General features: G+C 50.8%; 1 protein-coding gene across 3 annotated transcripts in view; it reads right to left on the minus strand.

The window, feature by feature from the left end:
* ATP9A (ATPase phospholipid transporting 9A (putative)) overlaps positions 1 to 25,102 on the minus strand; it is a 122,345-nt gene that overhangs the window by 55,933 nt on the left and 41,310 nt on the right. For all 3 annotated transcript variants that reach the window (XM_043882984.1, XM_043882983.1, XM_043882986.1), the window contains exons 5-13: positions 17,788 to 17,846; positions 16,430 to 16,481; positions 14,276 to 14,370; positions 12,918 to 12,998; positions 11,892 to 11,967; positions 6,985 to 7,061; positions 2,008 to 2,168; positions 1,629 to 1,771; positions 560 to 672 (exon numbers count right to left, since the gene is read on the minus strand). In XM_043882984.1, coding sequence (XP_043738919.1) covers positions 560 to 672; positions 1,629 to 1,771; positions 2,008 to 2,168; positions 6,985 to 7,061; positions 11,892 to 11,967; positions 12,918 to 12,998; positions 14,276 to 14,370; positions 16,430 to 16,481; positions 17,788 to 17,846 — 857 coding nt within the window. The remainder of the gene's footprint in view (positions 1 to 559; positions 673 to 1,628; positions 1,772 to 2,007; positions 2,169 to 6,984; positions 7,062 to 11,891; positions 11,968 to 12,917; positions 12,999 to 14,275; positions 14,371 to 16,429; positions 16,482 to 17,787; positions 17,847 to 25,102) is intronic.

Below are 25,102 nucleotides of genomic sequence, written 5' to 3' on the forward strand. Positions count from 1 at the left end.
AGTGGGTTGCCATTTCCTTCTCCAAAGCAGGAAAGTGAAAAGTCAAAGCGAAGTCACTCAGTTGTGTCCGACTCTCAGGGACCCCATGGACTGCAGCCCACCAGGCTCCTCCACCAATGGGATTTTCCAAGCAAGGGTACTGGAGTGGGGTGCCATTGCCTTCTCCGTTTCTGGTACTAGTTATTGGCAGATAATTTTCTTCCATGTCTCCCCTATCATCCACTAGTAGTAGTTCAGTAGATCAACCCTTGGGATGAGGAAGATGGGAAAAAACCTCAACCACAGGTTTAATCAAAATATGAAGAATCAGTGATTGCCAGGGGCCTGGAAGGAAAGGCGGGGTGGGGGGAAGCGAGGAGTGACTGCTCATGGGTACGGGAGTTCTTTTTCAGGTGATGAAGACAGAACAGACTGTGACGAGGGTTACACAACTCTGAGTATTCAAAACAACCCACTGAGTTGTACACATTTAATGGATGAATCATATGAATTCTTCCCAATATAGATGTTAGTAAATACTTTTAAAAATCGCTTTGGGTATCGAAACAGAAGGCTTTACCTGGGTGTAAATACTAAAAATGTGGCTTTGAACTTCATCCATTGAGTCGAGGCCATAGGCTACAGTGCCGAGATGGAGCCGTTTGAAAACCATCTCATTCTGGGTAAGAGTTCCTGAAACACAAAACAAGGAGTAACTGTGCCTACATCCTGGAGCTCTTAGTAACAGTAATGAAAGCTGTTTTGTTTTGTTTTGTTTGAGTCTTTACTCTACGTCACACACTGGTTTTTGCACTGCTCCTGTTGGAGTAGACATCTGTGATAGTCTCTCAGCCTGGAATCCGAGAACTTCGTCTAAAAACAGAACCTTAAGGTTCCAGAGGGAATGACCATCCTTGGTCCCTGGGATGGTCTAGAGAAAATGCCAATCAGGGCGCCTGACTCATTCCATTGGCCAAGAGGGTGGGACATAACATACACGAGGCCAATCAGATTCTATCGTGAAGGAATCAAAACCTTGAGCAGACAGACGCACAGACAACAGATGAGTAGAGTCAAGTCAAGAGACCATCCTGATACCGACACAGCCAGAACTTGCCTGGTTCTTCTCCTTCCTGAAATCTAGTTTTGCTCTGACTTCCCGGATCTTTGCGACAGATCCCCTTCTATCCCATGTTCACCAGATGGTAGAGATGAAGGTTAAACCCAGGTCTCCCCACTTGCTCTCAACCACAACAACCTTATAACTTGACAGATGCTAAACTGTAAAGCGGCATTTTTGAGATGTGGTTTCGAGGTCAGGACTTGAAGCCAGTCTGAGTTCAAAGCCTACTTCTGCCACTATGTGCTTCTGACAAGTCACACAACCACGAAGTCACTTAATAACTCCAAACTCACAATATCAGGGGAGGATTAAGTGACTATAATATAGACACCCAGAACAGTGCTTTTCCACACGATTAGCACTAAATAAGGCTTTGCTGCTATCATCATCATGTCCACCAAGGAGTCTATCTTCATCCAAAGATGAAGAGGATAAAAGAACTGCAACACTCATCTCTAATACCTCCAGAAAGATACTCCAAGCATCTTCTTTGACTTTGAATTCTGCAAGGATACTGGACACTCACCAGTCTTGTCTGTGAGTAGGTAGGAAATCCTCCCCAGCTGCTCCGGAATCGTGCTGGAGCGAACCACGGTCCCAGGGATTTTCGAGTCCCTGCGAATGACCCAGCTGTACACGATCTTGCCCATGTCCAAGTTCACACGCAGGCTGGCAGAAAACCAGAGCACACAGGTTAACAGGATACACACAAACAGCTGATTGTTCTCTCCACACCGATTCTAAAACACACATTGTGGGCGCTGTAACATTCGGCACAAATGAGACCCCACCTGCTCGAGTCACCCCTTTATAACAGACCAGCTCCTTCTCAAAAACACAAAAGCATGACCTTCGAATAAACAGAGACGCGCAGACGCCGCGGCAGCAGCTCGCTCTCAGCGCACCTGATGGGAATGATGTTGGAGAACAAGAGAAGGAAGCGGATGATCTGCAGGTACCAACGCCCGGCGAAGTGCTGGAGTGCGACCATGACCAGAGACACCACCACCAGGGCTCCGAAGAGGATCTTTGTGAGGCAGTTCACCTCCAGGTCGAACAGGCCAATCTGCGGGACGACACATGGACGGAAGCGCGCAATGAGCCGCCGGCCACAGCCTGCCCTGGGTCTGAGGGCGGCACGTGGACGGACACGTGATGAGCTGGCGCAGCTACAGCCCGCCCGGGCCTGAGGGCAGCACGCGGACGGACACGTGATGAGCTGGCGCAGCCACAGCCCGCCCGGGCCTGAGGGCAGCACGCGGATGGACACGTGATGAGCCGGTGCAACCCACAGCCCGCCCGGGTCTGAGAGCGGCACACGGACAGACACGTGATATCACGAGCCGCGCAGCCACAGCCCACCTGGGGTCTGAGGGCAGCACGCGGACGGACACGTGATGAGCCAGCGCAGCCACAGCCCGCCTGGGGTCTGAGGGCGGCACACGGACAAACACGTGATCGAGGCGCGCAGCCGCACAGCCACCTGGGGTCTGAGGGCGGCCGCGGACGGACACGTGATGATGGCACAGCCACAGCCGGGCCCGGGTCTGAGGGCGGCACACGGTCGGACACGTGATGAGCCGGTGCAACCACAGCCCACCTGGGGTCTGAGGGCGGCACGCGGACAGACACGTGATGAGCCAGCGCAGCCACAGCCCGCCCCGGGGGCTGGGCCTCCCCGGGAACCTGCACCCTGGGTGACACAGGGGGCTCTACAGAGCCCCACATCTCTGGGTGAGAATACTGGGCTCCACAGGCTAACCGACATCCCAGGGACCTCAAGGAATCTCATTTTTATTTTTTCTTAACAATTTAAAGATTTAGCTTGGAAACACATAAGCGGGTTACTGCTGCCCTCAGGGGCGCTGTGCACTGCATGGCCTCAACCATGCCCCCAGAGACCTGTGAAATGACCCAGTTCTACACCATGCACTGGTTCCCTATTGCCTGGAGATTCAGGGCACACACCACCTGTGGCATCTGATTTTTAGGTGCTGCGTTAATGAACATTATTACTTTAATGACTATCTATTTATCTTAAAGCATGTTTAAACAAAATGGAACCAGCCCATGAAACCCATCACTTTGCAGAAACATGGCCCCAGATAAGGCTAAAACCTCAAATAAGTGGCATTTATAGTTGTAATATAGTTGGATATATGTAATAAACTTGGACATATGTAATATAGTTGGATAAATGTAATAGAGTACAAAATGAAGCAGGGCAAAGGCTAACAGATTTTTGCCAAGGGAACACACTGGTCATAGCAAACACCCTCTTCCGACAACACAAGAGAAGACTCTACACATGGACATCACCAGATGGTAATACAGAAATCAGACTGATTATATTCTTTGCAGCCAAAGATGGAGAAGCTCTATACAGTCAGCAAAAACAAGACCAGGAGCTGACTGTGGCTCAGATCATGAACTCCTTATTGCCAAATTCAGACCTAAATTGAAGAAAGTAGGGAAAATCAGTAGACCATTCAGGTATGACCTAAATCAAATCCCTTATGATTATACAGTGGAAGTGACAAAGAGATTCAAGGGATTAGATCTGATAGAGTGCCTGAAGAACTATGGACAGAGGTTCGTGACATTATATAGGAGGCAGGGATCAAGACCATCCCCAAGAAAAATAAATGTAAAAAGGCAAAGTGGTTGTCTGAGGAGGTCTTACAAATAGCTGTGAAAAGAAGGGAAGTGAAAGTCAAAGGAGAAAAGGAAAGATATACCCAGAATTCCAAAGAATAGCCAAGAGAGACAAGAAAGTCTTCCTCAGTGATCAATGCAAAGAAATAGAGGAAAACAAAAAAATGGAAAAGACTAGAGATCTCTTCAAGAAAATTAGAGATACCAAGGGAACATTTCATGCAAAGATGGGCTCAATAAAGGACAGAAATGGTAGGGACCTAACAGAAGCATTAGATATTAAGAAGAGGTGGCAAGAATACACAGAAGAACTGTACAAAAAAGATCTTCACGACCCAGATAATCACGATGGTGTGATCACTCACCTAGAGCCAGACATCCTAGAATGTGAAGTCAAGTGGGCCTTACAAAGCATCAGTATGAACAAAGCTAGTGGAGCTGATGGAATTCCAGTTGAGCTATTTCAAATCCTGAAAGATGATGCTGTGAAAGTGCTGCACTCAACATGCCAGCAAATTTGGAAAACACAGCAGTGGCCACAGGACTGGGAAAGGTCAGTTTTCATTCTAATCTCAAAGAAAGGCAGTGCCAAAGAATGCTCAAACTACCACAGAATTGCATTCATCTCACACGTTAGCAAAGTAATACTCAAAATTCTCCAAGCCAGGCTTCAACAGTACGCGAACCATGAACTTCCAGATGTTCCTCTGGAACATCCATTTAGGAAGGGCAGAGGAACCAGAGATCAAATTGCCAACATTTGTTGGATCACAGAAAAAGAAAGAGTCCCAGAAAGACATCTACTTCTGCTTTATTGACCACACCAAAGCCTTTGACTGTGTGGATCACAACACACTGTGAAGAATTCTTAAAGAGATGGAAAGACCAGACCACCTTACCTGCCTCCTGAGAAATCTGCATGCAGGTCAAGAAGCAACAGTTAGAACCAGATATGGAACAGCAGACTGGTTCCAAATTGGGAAAGGAGTTAAGTCAAGGCTGTATATTGTCACCCCAATTATTTAACTTATATGTAGAGTACATCATGTGAAATGCCAAGCTGGATTAAGCACAAGCTGGAATCAAGATTGCCAGGAGAAATATCAATAACCTCAGATACGCAGATGACACCACCCTTATGGCCGAAGCAAAGAGGAACTAAAGACCCTCTTGATGAAAGTGAAAGAGGAGAGTGAAAAGGCTGGCTTAAAACTCAACATTCAAAAAATTAAGATTATGGCATCTGGTCCCATCACTTCATGACAAATAGATGAGGAAACAGTGGAAACAGTGACAGAAATTTTTAAGGACTCCAAAATCACTGCAGATGGTGACTGCAGCCATGACATTAAAAGACACTTGCTCCTTGGAAGAAAAGCTATGACCAACCTAGACAGCATATTTAAAAGCAGAGACACTACTTTGCTGACAAAGGTCTGTCTAGTCAAGGCTATGGTTTTTCCAGGAGTCATGTATGGATGTGCGAGTTGGACTATAAAAAAAGCTGACTACTGAAGAATTGATGCTTTTGAATTGTGGTGTTGGAGAAGTCTCTTGAGAGTTTCTTGGACTGCAAGGAAATCAAACCAGTCCATCCTAAAGGAAATCAGTACTGAATAGTAATTAGAACTGTTCCTAAATATGAAGCTCCAATACTTTGACCACCTGATATGAAGAACTGACTCATTTGAAAAGACCCCGATGCTGGGAAAGACTGAAGGCAGGAGGAGAAGGGGATGACAGAGGATGAAATGGCTGGATGGCATCACTGACTTGATGGACACGAGTTTGAGTAAGCTCCAGGAGTTGGTGATGGACAGGGAGGCCTGGCGTGCTGCAGTCCATGGGGTCACAAAGAGTCGGACAGGACTGAGTGACTGAACTGAACTGACAGTTGTAATGATGGTGGTCATGGGGACTATAACGGTGGGATGAAGTGACTGATATTTGTTCATGGTACTGACAAAGGAAATCATTCTGCAGTATTCTGACTCTAAGAAACTGAAGGAGGGGTGGGGTCGGGAGCGAGGGCCCTGGTGTATTCGAGCAGTAACAGGGCCGTTCGGTGGACCCCAGAACTGACCCCACGGACCGTGCCAGAGCCAGCCGCTTGGTGTGGGTTTGAATCCAGGTCTACGCAGCTTCGCCAGAGCGCGGTGCTTCTCAGGCCGTTTCTCCTCTTGGGGAGAGGCTGCAGCCGGGTGCTGACAGGCTGCTCTAGTACTACATGGGGCAAAGAGCAAGGACTCAGCTGGGGTTGCTTAGTCGCTAAATCGTGTCTGACTCTGTGTGACCCCGTGGACTGCAGCCCCGCCAGGCTCCTCTGTCCATGGGACTTCCCAGGCAAGAAAACCAGAGTAGGCTGCCATGCCCTCCTCCAGGGGGTCTTCCCGACCAGGGAGCGAACCTGAGTCTCCGGCACTGGCAGGGGAATTCTTTAGCGCCAAGCCACCTGGGGAGCCCCTCAGGACTCAATACTTCATTTTAAAACTTTTAAAATGTTATGTATTCATACACAGGCATTCCTTGTTTAACTGCAGACAACTCTGCAGGTACTGTGTTTTTTTACAAATTGAAGGTGTATGGCAAACCTGTGTTGCCAGATGATTGTTAGTATTTTCTAGCAATAAAGTTTTTTTAAAGCATGTACATTCTTGACACAATACTTTTACTGCACACTTTAACAGACTACAGAATAGTGTAAACATAACTTATATGCACTGGGAAACCAAAATATTCATGTGACTTGCTTTGTAGTGATACGCCCTTGACGTGGTAGTCTGGAACCCAACCACAGTATCTTCAAACACGAATTTGAATATGTGTTTATGTATGGTGTGTGCATAAATACATATATGGGCTTCCCAGGTGGTGATGGGGTAAAGAATCTGCCTGGCAGTACAGGAGACTAAGAGACGCAAGTTCAATCCCTGGACTGGGACAATCCCCTGGAGGAGGGCATGGCAACCCACTCCAGCATTCTCGCCTGGAGAATCCCACGGACGGAGGAGCCTGGCGGGCTACAGTCCACAGGGTGGCGAGGAGCCAGACACGACTGAGGTGACTTAGCACAGAATACACACACACGCAGTAAGTTTATACAAGTGAAGTCACACTTTTAGGGGTTCCTGTTCCTGAGTCTTGCTCCTCATCCCACCAACACCAATCATCAAACCACATCAGTCAAAGTTCTGGCAAGAAAACACACCCTATGGCCATGTACACACCTTACTTCGAGGATTCGAGGTGTTCATGACACTCCGGAGTTCTCTCCCCGTGTAAAGAACAACACCCACGACGGTACCTACGACGAAAAAACAGAAGCCAGAGAAGTGTGAGTCCCGACAGGCAGGCTTTTGGAGGGTCTGCTGCGCTCCAGCCTCCGCAGTGCGAGAAAGTCCCCGAGTTACATCAGGGCCAACCAACGTCCGCACCCACACAGATGTGTGGCCATTCACATTTAAATTCAGTGAAAAAAAAAGTGAAACACAGCCCCCATTTTCATTAGCCTCATTTCAGACTCAACAGCCACAGAAGGCCAGAGGCGGCCACCAGGTCAGTGAAGACACAGGGCATCCCCGCTACTGCTGAACGCGCCACTGCTCAGGGCTTCCCCGCCGTCCAGCGGAGAAGAATCCGCCTGGCAATGCAAGGGACAGCAGCTCGACCCCAGGCCTGGGAAGACCCACACGCCGCAGGGCACCTAAGCCCGCGCCCGAGAGCCTGCGGGCCTTTCCAGCTGAGCCAGGCCCACAGAGCCCACGCGGGCAACAAGAAGCACACTCTGCAACCAGAGCGAGCCCCAGTGCAGCCACGAAGGTCCAGTGCACAAAAAATAAATACACATTAATGTAAAAAAAAGCATCACCAGGCACTGCTGGCCTGCGGGCCTGGCCACCTCGGAGAACAGGAGAGGTGGAGGGGAGGGGGCCCGTCCTTTATGCCCCTGGCCTCAGAGGCTTCCAGAGGTGCCTGCAACTTCACAAACTACCCTGGAAACCTATGAACACGCCCCTCTTATCAGAGCACGTTCCTCCCACGGGCTCTGATTCCACTCAGAGTCGGGGTGCAACCAGAACCTTTGGCAGACGTCTGTCTGGATAGCAGCTCTTTCCTGAGAACTTCCTTCCATCCCTCCATCATCATTTGTTTTTAAAAAAGACATCAATTGTTATAAACAATTTCTAAAAGAAACCCCAAAAGCCCATTAATATCAGAAAAGACGTTTACCCTACTCAAAAAACAAAAAAACTGGGAAATTCTTATTCCCATCCTCGCAATAAAAATTCAGAAGCGTGGAAACAGCAGCGTGAGCCAAGAGGTGGGGACGTGGACTGGCACTCAGGCTGTTGGCTGGGGCGTCTGCTGGAACAGCCTGTCTGGGGTGGGAAACTGGCATTATCTATCAGAAACGCACCTCTGTCTCCCCTTTCCAGGATGTGCCAGGGAAATGCTCCGCACAGCGGGGCACGTGCAGAGTCAAGGGCAGCAGCACCGCAGTCAGCACGGGGCTGGTGGGCACCCCGATGGACCCAGGAGAGAAACCGACGGGAGCGGCTGGGGAGGGGCCGGTGAGCGCCGGCGACCAGGGACGCGGGCTCGGAGTGGAGGACATCTAAGCTGGAACCCGAAACACGAGAAGGGGCAGCCCCGCCAAGCACTCAGGGAAGACCCCAAGATACAAACAGCTGGTGTCCGGGATAAAGGAGTCCCTAAGCTCCTCTCCTCTGGCCCCTCAGCTCTTGGCACAGCACCAGCAGGGGGACGCACCCAAACCTCCAAGAGATTCAAAGAGTCGCTAAAGGAGCGCAACCCCGATGGAGTGCCGGGCCGAGTCTCTCGGCAGACACCCCAGGGGAGACGCCGAGGGCCCCCTGAGTCGATGCACAGTCTTCTGCACAACGCGGTTCCCTTCCAGGGAGGTGCTCGGCAGGCGGAGGGCTGGGGAGAGAGCCTGCCTGCTCCCAGCGAGTGCAGGCCGACCCCCGCAGACCCCCGCAGACGGTCGGACGGGGGGAGCTGAGCTTGGGCCACGCAGGGGTGGCTGTGCGCCCACGACTCTCACCGCAGGGCAGACATGGGCTGGTCTCAACCCCCAGCGCTCAGGGTTCTAGCGAGTCCTGACAACAGGGGCCCCCGAGGGCAGCGTCCCCATCTAGTACTGGCCAATCCTGGTGCCTTCAAAGGCTGCTGGAGATGCCCTCCCCCCACACCCCGCTGTGCCCAGGACCGAACCTGTCTCTGGGAGAAGCAGACCCCAGCCTCAGCCACCCCACAAGAGCACAGAGCCGCGCTCGTCTGGTCTGCCCAGGGCTCAAAAGCTTTGTTTAACTTCCAGCTGTGCGGGGTCTTCACTGCCGCGGGTGGGCTTTCTCTGCTGCAGTGAGTGAGTAGGGGGCGGTGTGGCTACTCGCGCGTGCGGTGCACGGGCTTAGTTGTCCCACGGGACACGGAACCTTCTCAGACCAGGAACTGAACCCACGTCCCCTGCATTGGCAGGTGGATTCTTAACCGCCGGACCACCACGGAAGTCCCTAAAGGTTTTGAAGTAGTTGTCAACTTTTAAATACAGGAGCTTTCACATTAACTATATATATATGTATATACATAAGTAAAGATTTCTGGCTTCTTCTGGAAAACTGGAAGATCTGAGGCCACTGGGTCTGCAGTCCTCACCGCATCTCCAGCGGGCGCTGAGCTCAGCCACCCTGTTTGGCCAGGCTCCCGCTTTCTCCTCATCATGGTCCCCACTCAGCCCTTAAGACCCCCTGCCCTGCGCCCCCCCGCTCCCCCAGACCATAACCCCACTTCCTAGGCTACATTCCCGGCAGCTCCCCTCACACGGCCCCGCCCTCAGCCGCCTGCCCACCGTGGTGTCCGCTCCATCCTGCCCGCCAGGGTCTCCATCCAGCCAGGTATTTCCCCCAGCCTGAGACCCTCCACTGCAGTGCGCTGCCAGGGACTTCTGACCCCGTCTGAGATGAGAGAGGGGGTGAGCCCCAGAAAGGGAGGATTTGACACATTTACAGCAACCAGACGCTGCTCTGACACGACTCTGTGATTCCGGAACGAGCCCCAAGGAACAGGGTACAGACGAGTGAGCATTATCAGACCCGCGTGGTGTGACCCGCATGCTGGTCACAGTTCAGCCCCAGCAGGGCCACCGACTGACCTGCTGCACACTGGGGGTGTCCCTTTCCACGGAGTCTGAGAAGAACCGGGATCCACGACACCCAGGCTCTCCTTCTGCCAAGCCCCACCAGCCTCCCCCGACTATCATCACCCCAGTGACTCCTCAGCCTAGCAGCCCAGTTACCATGGCAACTGTATCCTCTGCAGACTGATGCCAGCCAGTGCACCTGGACCCTTAGCATTGCCTGGCAAGCTTTTTTATTCTTTAAATTTCCAACTGATGATGGTGCAGTGACCAAGACACGGGAATTAGATTCTGAAGGGAACACAGAAGTGAAATCTCAAATAATTAAGATTACTCTCGAGGGCTGCTTCTGGAGTTGAGCACCGGAAGGAGGAAATGGCTTGCATTTAACTCCGTGTTTACATTAGAACCAGAGTGTGGTCAGACATCTACCCAGGGAGAAGCCAAGGCCCTCTAAAGAAACGGTCACCGCCCAGCTCCTCAGACCCACTGCAAAGCAGACGTCTACTGCAGGGCGTGGCAGGCACTGCTTCTGGATTGGGGATCACGGCGGGCTCTCGTCCCACCTCACCAAACACAAGGAATTCACACAAGTGGGGGAAAAACGCGTGTTTTAATGTCACAGTGCATTTCTGAGGAACTGTGTGAAATCTTTTTTCCATCTTCAAGGTGTCAGTGTGCCTTCCCTTCTCCTCCTCCCAGGAGATGACCTCTCCAAGGCTGTGTGACCTTAGGCAAGTCTCTCGACCTCTCTGAGACTCAATTCTTTATTCCATTAAGTGTCCTCATTTAATGTTGTGCGATCGAAACAAGAGAATGGAAGATAAAACAGTCTGTACACAAACAGGGCCTGACAAATAAGCCTTCTTACTGCTAATCTCTGACATTAAGGCTGAGAAGCTGAGCCCATCTCTGCCCACGTGCACTGAGTCTGTGGATGCCAGCCTGGGCAGAGGCCATGCGGGTCCTGCTCCTTGTCAGAGAGCATCCTGACCGCATCTGCTGTACTGAAGAGCCACAGAGCAGCAGCAAGCAGAGGGAAACAGGCTGGGCGCGGGAGCAGGGTGGGGAGCGGAGTCTCCCACAGTAAAGACAAAAAGTTGCCAGTAGTGGAATTACATGTTAATAACAGTATATACTATTACATATTGGGTTGGCCAAAAAGCTTGTTTGGGTTCTTCATAAGATGCTGCAGAAAAACCCAAACTTTTTGGCCAACCCAGTAACATATATAATAGAGTGGTAACAGGGGAACAGAGTTCTGCTTCTGGGGCAAAACGCCTGGGCTCAAGTCATGCTGTGTGACCTTGGGCAAGTTACTTAGCCTCACCGACCCTCAGTTTCCCTGTCTGCAGCATGGGGACGAAGCCAGCACCTGCCCTCAGGGTACGGCTGGGAGGGTTAAGTGAACCGCGTGACACACAGCAGGTGCCGACAGACGGGCGGTCCCACCGCCATCACTCCAGCCGCCCCAGGCATGCTCAGCCCCTGGAGCCCTTCCGCTCAGCTGCACCCCAGTGTCCCAACCCCTTCTTCCCGCTCCTCAACAGGTCATCCCGCAGACTCTGTTCTGGGGTCCAGATGACCAGACAATTTCTGCATCACCTTGGAGTCTCAAACACCAGGGCACCATCAGGACCAGCTGAGGAGCCCTCACAGATGCAAGAGCCCGGACCTCCAGGCTGACCCACTTTCTGGTTCAGATTAGGATGTCAATCTCACGTGGCAATTAGGGGTTATTCCCAGAGCGGACGCTGTGGCCGAGTCCACAGGCCAGGGCGGACTCCTCTCCAGACGCCTCCAAGCACCAGGGGCCAATTAGATGGCCATTGCACTCCCCGGGGGTGCAGGAGCCAGTGGAAAACACCATTTGACCGACAGCTCATTTTCCCCACTGACAGATGGTTATTCTCATTATACCGAAGGATTTGCTTTCCTCTTCAAATTGCTAACACATTCCTCCGTGAGGGCACGTACCTGACGCGGTGACTGTGCCGGCCCAGAGCGCGTTCTCTATGCTCAGGCTCTCGCTGATCGGGGGGTCGCTGTCCTCCTGCAAAAGAGCAGATGGACACAGGCTGACCCATCCAGGTCTGCGCGGAGCCCGCTGCTGTCTCCAGCCTGCTCTTTGCAAAAGAGGAAGAGAGGATGACCCCCGCATTTGGAAGCCAACAGCCCCGCCGGGAGAGAAGGATCATAAACCCTTATCCTTGGTGCTTCCGCCCCACGGAAATACTTGAAAACAGTGGTTCGTGATTTAAGAAATGCAGGCTTCCAGCACTGGAGAAACATTCCACAAGATGGGAATGATAATGGAGAGGGAAATCCATCAGAAACAGCCCTTTGCTGGCCTGTCTGAGGGCTTCTAGAACAAGAGCAGGAACAATTCATTACGGGTTTCACAAACCTGTCATCTCAGATGCCTAAAATAATTCAAATCCAAATTTAATTTCTATTCTGAAAGGTTGGGATATCGTTTAAAAGTTATAACCATGGTGGACAGGACTTGGAGGACACTCATTGGAAAAGACCCTGATGCTGGGAGAGATTGAAGGCCGGAGGAGGAGGGGACGATAGAGGATGAGATGGCTGGATAGCATCACCGACTCGATGGACATGAGTTTGAGCGAATTCCGGGAGACGGTGACAGACAGGGAAGTCTGGCGTGCTGCAGCCTATGGCGTCCCAAAGAGTCAGAAATGACTTAGTGATGAACAATAGCAACGAATGGGCTCATGTGAAAAAGACAGAGTGACATTAATTACAAGAACACCTGGCTCTAAGTAGTCAGGGGACGAAAGCTGTCGGGAGGCTGGAAGAAATTTCCAGTTGTGTCACTTTTACTGAGAAGCAGTTTTGTAGGTGGAGTCTTCTGACGGGGACGTCACCTCCACGTCACACAGAGCTACCCCCCAACAAAGCCCTGCCGGCACTGGGAAGCGGGCCTGCCCCCCGGTCATGCACCCCCCAGACAGGACCCCGCACCCCTCGAGGCTTACTCACTCGGGTGAAGGTCCCCACGAAGTTGTGAATGTCGATGTTCGGCTCTTCCGCATACACATACGAGCGAATCTGAAGAAGGTCCTGTCCCCCGGGGGTGACGTTTTGGAGGTAAAACAAAGTCAGCACATGATTAAAAGGGATCTGGGGAAGCATCCGCTGTTTTTCAGAAGCAACTGTACTTTCCAAACAGGCCCTCAAAGCCACGGGGCAGGTAGAAGAAAGAGGGAAGCCTTCCAGCAAGTTAGTCTGGGAGTCTCTACCTGCAAGACCCCCAAACACCCGGAAGCCCCAAAGGGGAGCGTCTGTGTTTACCCGGCTTTTCCAGAACTGATTGATGGCGCACATCCCTCCCCCTCCACGACACTCTCGTGTACAAGAGTCATTTAAACCCACCAAAACCCTCGCCCGACAACAAAGGGCCACAGGGCGCTGACTGTGTGCAAAGCCTCGGAAAGGGCAGAGAGGCGAACAAGTGTGCAAGAACACCTCACACCCGTTAGGGTGGCTGCGATCAAGATATAGGAAAGAGGACTGACTTCCCTGGTGGTCCAGCGGCTAAGAAGCCACCTGCCAATGCAGGGGTCCCGGTTCAACCCTGGGAACACCTGGGAACACCCCAGGCACCTCCCTTGGGGCGACTAAGTGAACACACCACAACTGCCGGGCCGTCCTCTCGAGCCCGGGCTCCCCAAGAACAGACGCCACCCCGATGGAAGCCGCGGCCCGCAGAGAGCGGCCCCCGCTCACCGCGACTGCAGAGAGCCCGCACTGCAACCACGGCCTGGGCAAGCCAGATGCAAATAAACACATGGGGTTTCCACAGCAAACGGAGCCCCAGGGGCTGGCGCACACGGGCCAGGAGCGGGTCTGCCTGCTCCTGGAGGGGAAGGGCAAGGGCCAGGGTCGGAAGGCAGAGCTGGCGCCGGCGGGCACGGGGACGGGACGGGAGGGGAGTCCATCAGAGACAGTCCTCTCGCTGGCCTGTCTGAGGGCTTCCAGTACCGGGCAGGGCCTCTGCAGAGATATAAGAGCCACAGGACCGAGTCCCAGTGACCGCGACGCCTTCGGAGAGCCCGAGCAAAGGAGCGCATGCCCTGCGTTGCCTTTTCATTTCTCACCAGGTGCTCCGCCAAGGTTTCTTAAGGGCTGGAGCTGCCCGCCAGAGACCATCAACCCCATCGGCCAGACTGGGGTTCACAAGGCCGCACGGCCCGGAACTAGCGAGCGCCCGAGGTGCCAGGGCCCCGGGGCCTCATCTCACAGCGGGCGGCCTCCGTGTGGCCCGCGCGAGGTGGGGGTCAGAGCCCCGCGGGGACATGGCCATGGGGGTGGGGGCTTCTGCAGGGAAAGCTACTCACGGCGGCGGTGGGCAGCCTCTGCGTGCAGGCCACGGGAAGCCGAAGCTTCCAGTCTGTCTCCCCGTCCAGCTGATCCGTCCGCAGGAAGCAGGACCCTGTGGAGGGAAGAGGGGGCGCCCTCTGTGCACCTGAGGGTCAGGAGCCCCCCGGGCTGCGGGGGCGCCGACAGCTCCTGCTTTGGTCCGTGTCAGGACAGCCGGCCAATGGCCAAGAGGGAAGAAGTGATACCCAACTTCCCGCTTTCGCCGGCAGCTCTGGGTTTAAATCCCCGCTCATCCACTCACAGTGGGAGCCGGGGCTGGGCTCCTGACCGCGCTAAGCCTCAGCATGTCATGTCTGTAAACTGGGGAGAAACGCAGACCTCTCAAGCTGGCTGTAGAGGATTCAGTGGGGGTGACTGTACCTCCAGACAGCGGCTGGCACAGGCTCACCAACATTCACGTCTATGAGGTGCAGGCGTTACAAGCAGCTTCCCAGGAACCGAATCTCCTGGGTTCAAGGCTCCACGGCTCACTAGCTGCACAACTTGAGGTAGCCACTTCCCTCTGAGCCTCAGTCTCCTCACGTGCACAAATGAGGATATCAGAGCGCCGACTCACACTATGAGGACTAGAGAGCTGCTTCATGCAAACTGCTCAGACCTGGGAAGGACCACGGAACCGTCAGCCGTGACTATCCACCTGCACGCGTGACGGATGCCAGCTGCAGCCTGATGTGTGCACGTCTGAGCAGTCAGTCAGCTCCATGTTTCATCAGAGGATCCACCGAGTATCCTGACACTGAAGTTAACTTATGAGAACTTTCAGGAAGACCCCTTCCAGTCCATCTTCTGGTTTTGTTTTTGGGGAAAAGAGAGAACACTCTGGGACCCTAATCCATTTTCACTGACAAGGACACAAGGACCAATATGAGGACAAAGCTGTCGTGTTTAAAAGACTGTTTTAATGGAGTACATTCTACCCTCTTTGGATGATTTAATGTATCATTAGTATACCTTGCATAGTATACTTGATGCAAAGAGCCAACTCACTGGAAAATACCCTGAGGCTGGAAAAGACCAAGGGCAGGATAAGGGGGCAACAACCGACATGAGATGGTTGGATGGACATGAGTTTGAGCAAACCCCAGGAGACAGTGAAGGACAGGGAAGCCTGGCATGCCACAGTCCATGGAGTCACAGAGTCAGACGTGACTGCGTGACTGAACAAAAACAGCAAATTAAATATGAAACCTCAGCCTCACTTTTACCCAATTCATTACAGGATGAGGCTGCAGCAAGCTCAAAAGAATATAAAGGTGGATTTTTCTGAGATTCAAAGGTCTCTGCTTCTGCTTGCGGGGCAAGAGAAAAATGGCCTTGTGTCCTAAGAACAGCTTAAATAACAAAAATAAAAAGGAGATTTGAATCAACTGATGAGGTGGGCAGGCAGCAGAGGGTGCAGCCACCCTGGGGAATACAGCCGGGCCTCCAACCCTGCTGGGGATGCAGGACCTGTGCTGGCTGAGGGTCCGGCATCATTTCATATGAGGGACATGAGGATCCGTGGATTTGGTACCCACAGGGGGTTCCTGAAACCAACCCTCCTGGGTCACGGAGAGACAATGGTAACTGTGACAAGTAGAGTCTTATAGGAGACTGGAGAGGTTCATTCAGGCAAACGGGCTGTAACAATAAATAAACGGACAGGCAGGTGCACCCGTGACCCCACCACTCAGGAGCCGAGGTTGGGGGGAAGGCCACCCCGCTCTCTCCTGCCCGGCTTCTCTACTGCCCCACCTCGGGACACACCTCCCAGCATCTTCTCAGAAGAGTGTCTGTTGCTGTTGGCTTCTGTGTGTTCAACACACTTCCCCATCCTGCCAACTCCTGAGGTTGAGCTGAACGCAGCCCAGCAGGGAAAACGCCCAGCCACCACATGTAATCCCCCAGCAGTGACTCGGCACAGATCCCGCTTCCTCTGTCGTGATCAGAACCTGTTGACCAAGCCCCCTCGTCCCCCCCCCCATTTTTTTTAAAGACTGCTCTATGAAATTTTTGGTGTGCCTCCATGGCTCCAAAATGATCATCCATTTCTTACATTTTCAAATGATTATTTTGCCAAATCACCACTGAAAGGTTAATGGCTATTTTCAAAATTGATCCCAGATGCTTACCGTTTTTTTCTGATGTCCTCAGGAAGATCATGTCGGCAGGGACCCGCTGGTTCTGTGTCATGAACAGAGAGACTGTTACCGTGAGTGCCCCTGGGTGGGGGATTTGCGCCCCCCCTACCCCGGGCCCCCTCGGTGGGGAGTGAGGGGGGGGCAACCAAAACCCACAGCCTCTTTTAAGTGTCTGCCTTTGTCGGAGACAGACCTAGGGATTTATCCTGTTTCTGAATCTGAAAAATCTTGCGCTGCTGCTGTTACACTGCTAATCCCCTATTGAAATCTTATCTCGGAAAGAAAGCTTCCCGTTTTCTGGCGAATCCAACCATTACCTCCTGCAACTGCAGCCTGCGGACCCGGGGGCCCAAAGCCTGCTCCCCGAACTGGCTCTCATCAAGGCTGTCTGCTGAAACTAAAGACAGACATACGCTGGGCTCATGCTTTCTGCTTCTACCAGTTTTCAGGCTTGATGTTTGGCTTTGAGCGGGATTTAAATAAGGAAGTCAAGTAGGAAGAAGCGAAAAAAAAGCCACGCTCAAAAAAAAGAGGGACAGCCAACAGCAGCCCTTGTGTAATTGTGAACAGGAAAGTGTGTCAGAGCAGAACGAGGTCTGTGAGGGTCTTCGCAGCTGCCACTCAGGAGAGCTTTGCTTTGCCTCAAATCAACTGTGAGTTCTTAGATTTAATCCTTTTAAAAGAGCAGAGTTCACTTCCTTCAGAAACGAGTTGAGATGCAATCCTTTTCTAAGCAGGTGTGACTCCAAGACTCTCCAGGGCCACCCCTGAATCCAACAGCTCCCAGTGTACGCAGTACCAGGAGATGTGAGCCTTGGCTGGAGTAACAAACAGAACAGTGCTGCTTAAAAAAATGCATTTGCGGCCTTCTTACTGTTCTCATGTTTCACTTAACGCCAACTCCCCATAAAATGACAGGACAGCACAATGTTTCAGTCAAAAATACGCAACCTAAAATTCTTCAACAGGCAAATGACAAATATTTTTATGTGCTGACATAGCCAGCGGGCCTCTAGGAAAAAACTTGATGATGAATTAAAAACAAAAAGAAGACTCCCAAACAAGGAATACATCAAACGGGAAATCAGAGCGTATACTCTTCGTGTTTGTAAGCAGGATTTCTCGCTAAGCAGCACAGAAACCTTGAAACAATATTTTGGGTCTGTATCCCATGTTTCTCCCAGGCAAAGGTGCAGAGTAGAACCCAGGAAGCTTATGGCCACAGATACAGGAATCGCACGGCGGGATTCGTTAAGTGGGTGCGCATGCGCGGGGCGTGGTCACGGGCCACGCCCCGCGCATGCGCACCCACGCAGCAGCCGTCACGAGCCGCGAGACTCCGCTCTCACCTTCTCAACGATGATGAGGTCTCCCACCTGGATCCCGGAGCTCTTCACCTTCACCGTCCCTGCAAAGAAACGGGCCCACGATACCTCACGTCTGAATTCATTTCAAGTCCTCGTGTCTCTACAGAGCGTCCGCCAGCCTCCACACCCTGAAGGATGTGCCTCCCAAACCCAACGGCTGCGGGGTCTCCCGCCTCTCTCAGAAAAGGTTCGTCTACTGCAGAGGCCAATTCGAAACCTGATCCCCACATCTGAGAGCCCTGGAATGATTCACAGGCCTCAAGTCAGATCTTCTGTCCTAATGGCATCTTAGAGGCTATTCTAAATCGGGACTACAAAAGATTCATTCAGCCTCACACACACACACAGAAATGGGGAAGAAAATTCAAAGTCAGATCCATGGTCAGAAGATCAACACTGAATTCTCAGCACCACCAAAAAGAAAGCAGCTAACCCAAAGTGACTTTTTAAAATTTGCAATTGCTATACAGTATGGTTCATATGGGCTTCACTGGTGGCTCAGACAGTAAAGAATCTGCCCGCAATGCAGAAGACCCTGCTTCCATCCCTGGGTCAGGAAGATCCCCTGGAGAAGGGAATGACCCACTCCAGTATTCTTGGCTGGAGAATCCCATGGACAGAGGAGCCTGGTGGGCTACAGTCCACGTTGTTGCGAAGAGTCAGACATGACTTAGTGACTAAACAACAACTGGTTTATATGATTATAATCAGACCACACAACTCTGGCCGGATGCTTATCTGGATAAATAACAACAGCCTATATTAAACACGGATTCCATGCTAAGCGCTGTATTTACATTGACATCCTGATGGCTTCACTTCCTCCTCTCAATGGCCATCAGAAAAGATACTATCTCTAGCTTTCAGACAAGGGAAGTGGGCTCAGAGAGGCCCCATCTGCCCCCAGTCTCACAGAACAGGCCAGCAGCAACAGGCACAGCCCCACCTGACTTCAGAGGAAGGAAGAAAAAACAGGAAATTCAAGTCAACTCAAAAAACATTTACTGAAGTGCCATGGTCTAGGAATTAAAAGACAGTCCCCTCATCCTAAAAAAGCCACAGTCTCATGCAGGAGTCAACAAAGGTGTCCTGGGAAGAGCAGGACAGTAGATAGTTTAGGTTCTGCAGCCAATAAACAAACTCAAGTCTCCCCAAAACTGTTCTCCTCAAAGGCCAATAGTCTTTTGTGCATTTATGGTGTAAAGTGTAAAGACCCATTCCTGGCTCCCCAGCTGTAGTCTGCAAACCCATGAGCTGTGAGAAAGACAGCAGGATAGATGCTGTGAGTGCAAAATAGTGTGTGAAAGGACAGGAGTTAGGTGAGTGCAGAAAGGAATCAGGAAGGAAGGAGACCTCCCCCTCTGAAGGAGGACAGAGAACAGTGGCTGGCACCCTGAAGGCACTTGATGCCTCACCCCACATTTAAGCCCCTTCAGCTGAATGCCCGCTGGAAGCCAGAGGTTCCAAGGGTGGGCTCCGTGGGATTAGCACCAGGGGAGGAGGCAAGAGACGCGTAATAAGTGAATGGGGTGGGGCATGGGGAGGTGTCAACAAACACTATACAGAAGCGCTGAGGTCAGACATGACCAGGTGAATCTGGCTACCAGCATCGGGAAAAAGGCATGAGATGGGAAAAGAGACGCATGAACAGTACACGTACGTATGTGTGTGGCCGCAAGCTGGGACTCCTTTAGCAAGACCAGAAGCGTCACATGGAGCACAGAGACGAAGGTCTGCGGGCAGCCAGGTGGCCAGCACCCTGTGAACACGCCTTCGGAGGACTCGGGTCTTTACTCTCGTGATGGATGGGATTCCCACACAAGGGAGCAACACCACCAAAATCTTCATGCTCCTCGCACCTCTTATTAGGCCCGTTCAATAAGTTCAGGGGTCCTGAATCTGCTGTCCCCCACGGTGGGCTCCTTCCTCCAACAAACACCCCACATTCACCCACCAGTAACTTGTGCACGCAGCTCAGATTATTTGATCTTATTTTCACGTCATTTAATGCCACGGGTCTTTCCAGTAATTCATCACTGCTGAGATGCTTCAAAGCATTCCGAAGACTTCAACTGAAACAGTTCTTTCTAAGAAGTTCCACAGGGTTTGATCTTTAACTAATGTTTGTCCTTAATTAAATTTTGTCATGGTAACAGTGAGAAGACCTGGTGCTAAAAGGGCAGGTCTCAAACACAAATGACATCTAGAAAGCACGATGCAGAGGGCCCTCAAGACGGTTAGACGGTCCCAGCTAGACCCTCCCTCCCCCGAAAAGGGAGACTCCCATAGAGCCTTGCCTTCATAAAGCAGAACTCAAGCCGATGGCCTGAGCCGGGGCATCCTTGGAACCCACTCGCCTTAAGCATCTATGACGCCACTATCTTTGCAGAGAGTCAGCTCGTTAGAAACGCATGAATGAACAGGGGGTGCGAAGCACAGAATTCTCTTCCTGCCTGAACAATGCTTCTGGCCCCAGCAGGGGGGCAACAGGGAAACCGCACACAGACACACTGCTCTTTCTGAGCAGCTTATCAAGGATCTTCCTGGAGGGAAGATCGTAAATTCAGCACGTCCCCCTACCCCCACCCCCGGTGCCCGTAAGCTTTTCCTTTGCCTGAGTTCACCCCAACTTTCCCAAACATAAATTTACACATTGTCTTTGGTCTTCTCACTGGGATTTATGCTGGTGGCCTGACCCAAACCATCCCTGAGCCTGTGTTCTGATCTTCAAGCCCTACTCACATGTTTTCTCTGAACGGCCAACCCTAAGAACACTGTTGTAAGTCTTATTAAATAATAACTGCATCTGGATGTGCGTGGGCATGTGAGCAAGACAGAGGACAAAATCAGGGGCATTATCCTAAAAAGGTTAATCTAGGGACAGAGAGATTTATCCTTTTCTTTAGCATATGTACTTTCTAAATTCTTCACGATGATTTTTTCTTTTTTCTTTTTTTTTTTAGAGTTAACATGAGGGGCTCCTTCAATAAGAAAAAATATATAATAAATTAAATTAGCTCCAACATCTAAGTGACCAGGCCCAGACTTTCCCCTTCCAGGCGGGGTTCTGATTTACGATGGGTTAATTTGAACTCTGGCTCTCTGTCCTTCTGCTCTGCCTCAACAAAAACCCCTTTAATCCACTGCGCTTGCAGAGCAGTTTCTGACCAACCCCAGCAGGCCGATCCCTCGGACAAACCCTCCTACTGTAACGGGCTCCATGTCGGGAGGAGGGCAGTGGGGGGGCACCCCCGCCCCGAGGTCCCTGGGGAGTCTCAGTCACAGCTCCCTCATTAGCATGTTAGTATTCGGTGGGAGGAGCCTCAGCTTTTCAGGTTCCACACCAGGGGACCCTCAGACTCACCAGCTCCGCTGAGCCAACACACAGGCCGGAATGTAAGTTTGGACATCTCGGGTGGTGCTGCCATTCTAGGGTGATGAAAACTGTGCGGTTCACAAGTGTTAAATGGACAGCTAGCGGGGGCTGCTGCCCAGCATGGGCGCTGGGCTAGGTGCTCTGTGATAACCTAGAGCAGTGGGATGGTGGGCAAGGGGAAGAGGGGGGTCCAAGAGGGAGGGGACGTGTGTACACCTACGGCTGGTTCACGCCACTGAACATCAGAAACCAACCAACACTGTAGAGCCAATGTCCTCCAAATTAAAAAAAAAAAAAAGTCTAGCTCACATCTGCATGCAGAACACACGTGTACCTGCTCCTTCTGATAAGAAAAGGCAAAACCAGAAGCACAAAAGAAGGAAAGAGAAGGGGAAGCAGAGATCCACACTCCAATTCCAACATCACTGGGGGTTTTGCTGCCCACATCCAACATCTGAATGACACGCCCTCTCTAAGGAGGCCTCGAGTGGTAAAGAAACCACCACTGAGGCAAGACAGAAACAGGACCAGAGTCAGCAGTGAAGAGCCAAGCACGCGGTGGCTGGGATTAACCCCGAGAAAGAGAAGAATCTCAAACCTGTGGAAAAGGTCCAAAACACATGATGTCTAACCGTGCCTGAGCCACTGTGCTGAGCGTTCTACCAACGTTCCTGCAAAAAAGAGCAGAAACGTTCACACTCTCACGGAGCTCCCCATCTTCCTCAGAAAGGAAACCAAGGCCTGAAAAACGGCACAGCGACAGTGACGATGACCTAGACCTCGAGATAGACGAGAGCCTGAGGCCTCCCTGCTGGCTTGGTGGTGAAGAGTCCGCCTGCCAATGCAGGGGACACGGGTTCGATCCCTGGTCCGAGATGATCGCTCAAGCCCCGGAGCAACTAAGCCCGTGCACCAGGACGACTAAGCCTGTGCTCTAGAGCCGGGAGCCACAGCTCCTGAAGCCCACCCACCCTAGAGCCGGCGCTCTGCAACAAGAGGGGCGGCTGCAACGCGTAGCCTGCGCACCGCAGCCAGAGAAGGCCCAGGGGCAGCAAGAGACCCAGCACAGTCAAAAATAAAGCAGGTGTTCTGAGAGAGAGAGGAGTCCGCCCTACAGTCCCTTATCCGACTGGAAGAAAATTCTCTACTAACACCCCACTGGGAAGTCAGCAGACCTACTTCCCAAGGGCTCCTATTTTCTGTTCCTTTTTTTTTCCCCATCTACTCGAGAGACTCCTAAAGCTTCTAGAGACGGAGCCCAGCCCTGTGTATTCATGTGGCCTGTGTGTTCACATGGATCCCCTCACCCTTGGGCGAATGGCCTACTCTTTTCATATTATAATTCTTAATAACTTCTAAACAAGGGACCCTGAATTTTCATTCTGCACCACGAATGCCACAGCTGGTTCTGCACAGGCGTGAACGCACGCACTCACACCTTCTTCACAAAGTGAGGAGAAGATCTGGTCTAGGAGGCGAAGACACAGAACTGCTCACCTTGCCCCCCAGACCTCCCTTCTCTTTCGGATCCTGTCACATTCAACCTCCAACCTCTTGGCTCTGGGATTTTCACATATCTTTGCAGAAACTCTACAGAAGTTGGGTAAGAGATTTTTCAAAGCTTAAGTGGCAGATTGCCTGCCGGCCACATCCTAAATCATGAAATGCCTTCTATAAAATAAAAATGCACCCTGTTCAGCTTCGGCCACTGCACCCAAGCCATCTCTTGAGTCAGAGTTTATAATGGAGAACAAACTTCCAATTACTAGATCTGTTTATTTCTGCAGAGATGGACCCCCAAGCCTTTCATAAGCAAACCTATTGAGCCCAAACCATGCTTTTCATGGATGAGAGCTTCAGAATAAGGGCAGTTTGTCTACACTGCAGAGAGAAACCAGATGTTTTCCATGAGTCGAAACAAGCAAATGACAATTCAGTCAAACTGCAGAACCGCCCGCAAAAAAAAAAAAGAGTAAATTCCAGGGCACTCGTACGTGTGGGTCAATTTTCTGACCCCTGAACACCTCCAGCTATACTTCTATTTTTCATTGTGCACGCAGGACATTAATTGCCTTTGTAGGTCTCTAGCAGCAAGCTCCATGCACTAACCCTGGTTAATGTATAACTCTTTAACTGGAACTCTAATCTGACTGTGACAGTGATGAGTTGTAAATTCTACAGCATGTGTACATTTCCTGGGCTTGACACGAAAACGCCTCTGCAGACCCGGCAGGGTTCACAGGTTTAAAGTTGGTATTTTCATCTTCCAATCGGCTTGTCTTGCATTGCCCAAAGTCGAAGAAAAGACTGTTATGTGAAAACAGGCAGAGGGTGGAAGAGTATTATTATAAATTCCATGGGCCACTTCCTGGGGCTTTTGTTTAAATTAGCGGGAACTTTAAAAAGAAAGGCTGGAGTTTAAATTTAACAAGTTTATACTCCACAGAGGCTTTTAAAATAAATATATAAATGGTCCTCCCCTGCTCCTGGTGCCCAATAATGATGGAATAGACCAACACCTCCCGCAGAGGGTAAATACCTGTTGGGAAGGATAACAGTGCAATTTGCATGCGAGATCTTTTTCCGGGGTTGCTTTTTTATTTTGATTAAACAGTAGATCAGTTCACCAGTGATTTGTAATAAAGTGAATTTTGAGTAGTTTGAAAGAATAAAAGGAACCTTATGAGTCTGAAATAACAAACTTCGTATCTGTCAGAAAATGTATGGGAAAGTGTTTGGCAAGACCTATTTTAAGTTAAGACTTGTAAAAGCTAATGCTCTGAATCTTAATGAGAGACGCCCGGGAAGGGAAATGCTTTGCTTACTGAGCTGTATTTGAGCGCCTCAGTAAAAACCTTTGCAGTAGTTTTGCAGCAGGGATATTCAAAAGACCATCACGGAGCAGATGCAAGCTATTTACGGATAAAATGGATAAGGTCCTAGTGTTTAGCACAGGAACCAGATTCAATAACCTGTAATAAACCACAGTGGAAAAGAATATATACATGTATCACTGAATCACTGTGCTCTACACCAGAAATTAACCTAACATTGCAAATCAACTACACTTCAGTAAAATAAAACTTTCAGGGAACTGTAGTCAATGTCCTGCGAGAAGCCATGGCAGAAAGCATATACACGAAAGAAAAGTCTCCGTGTGTCTGACCAAGTCACTCCGCTCTACCGCAGAGGCTGGCACAACACTGGGAATCAACTATACATCAATTTCAAAAATAAAGTTTAAAATGATTTTGAATAAAAAAAAAGTTTTCAAAGACCATCACTGTAATTCTCTTCTCGAAAAAAGTATGAAGCCTTTTTTAGTGTTATCCCATGTCTGAACAGAGTTCATACTTTGAAAACGTAAATGGTACCTGTGTTTAAGAACGCAGAGTTTCCGTTTCGCTCATTAACTATTAGCTAAACAACGGCCACTAATGAACCCGTGTTCCCTGCCCTATCCGATCTTCTCCCGACGAACTCCACTGGAATACAAGGTCCTAAAGGAAACACGTGTGTGTCTTTATACCTCAAATTTTAGTCATATTCACTGCAGTCCTAAATAATGGGGTAAAGTGGATTCTGAATTAAATTTTTTTTAATGTATCACTCTCAAATGGAAGCGAGGTCCTTGAGATGACTCTGTGACTAGCAGCATGGAGGAACAACCTGGAAAGAACAGGGGAAGGGTGACGATACCAGTTCCGTTCTTTGCACCACATCTGTCCTAAAAAGCTGAAGACAAGACAGATTCCCTCCACTCTGCACAGACCTTTGGCTTGTGACTTACGGTTCACCCTGTGCCCAGATGTCCCCAGCAGGAAAGAAGCCCCAGCAATTGTGTTAATTGTGCTTCTGTTTGCACTTTCTTTCAAGGCTAATTATCCACTTGCTTCATTTAGCCCTTGATCACAAGTTAGG

The sequence above is a fragment of the Cervus elaphus genome, chromosome 23, assembly GCF_910594005.1.
Source record: "Cervus elaphus chromosome 23, mCerEla1.1, whole genome shotgun sequence".
NCBI classification, from domain to species: domain Eukaryota; kingdom Metazoa; phylum Chordata; class Mammalia; order Artiodactyla; family Cervidae; genus Cervus; species Cervus elaphus.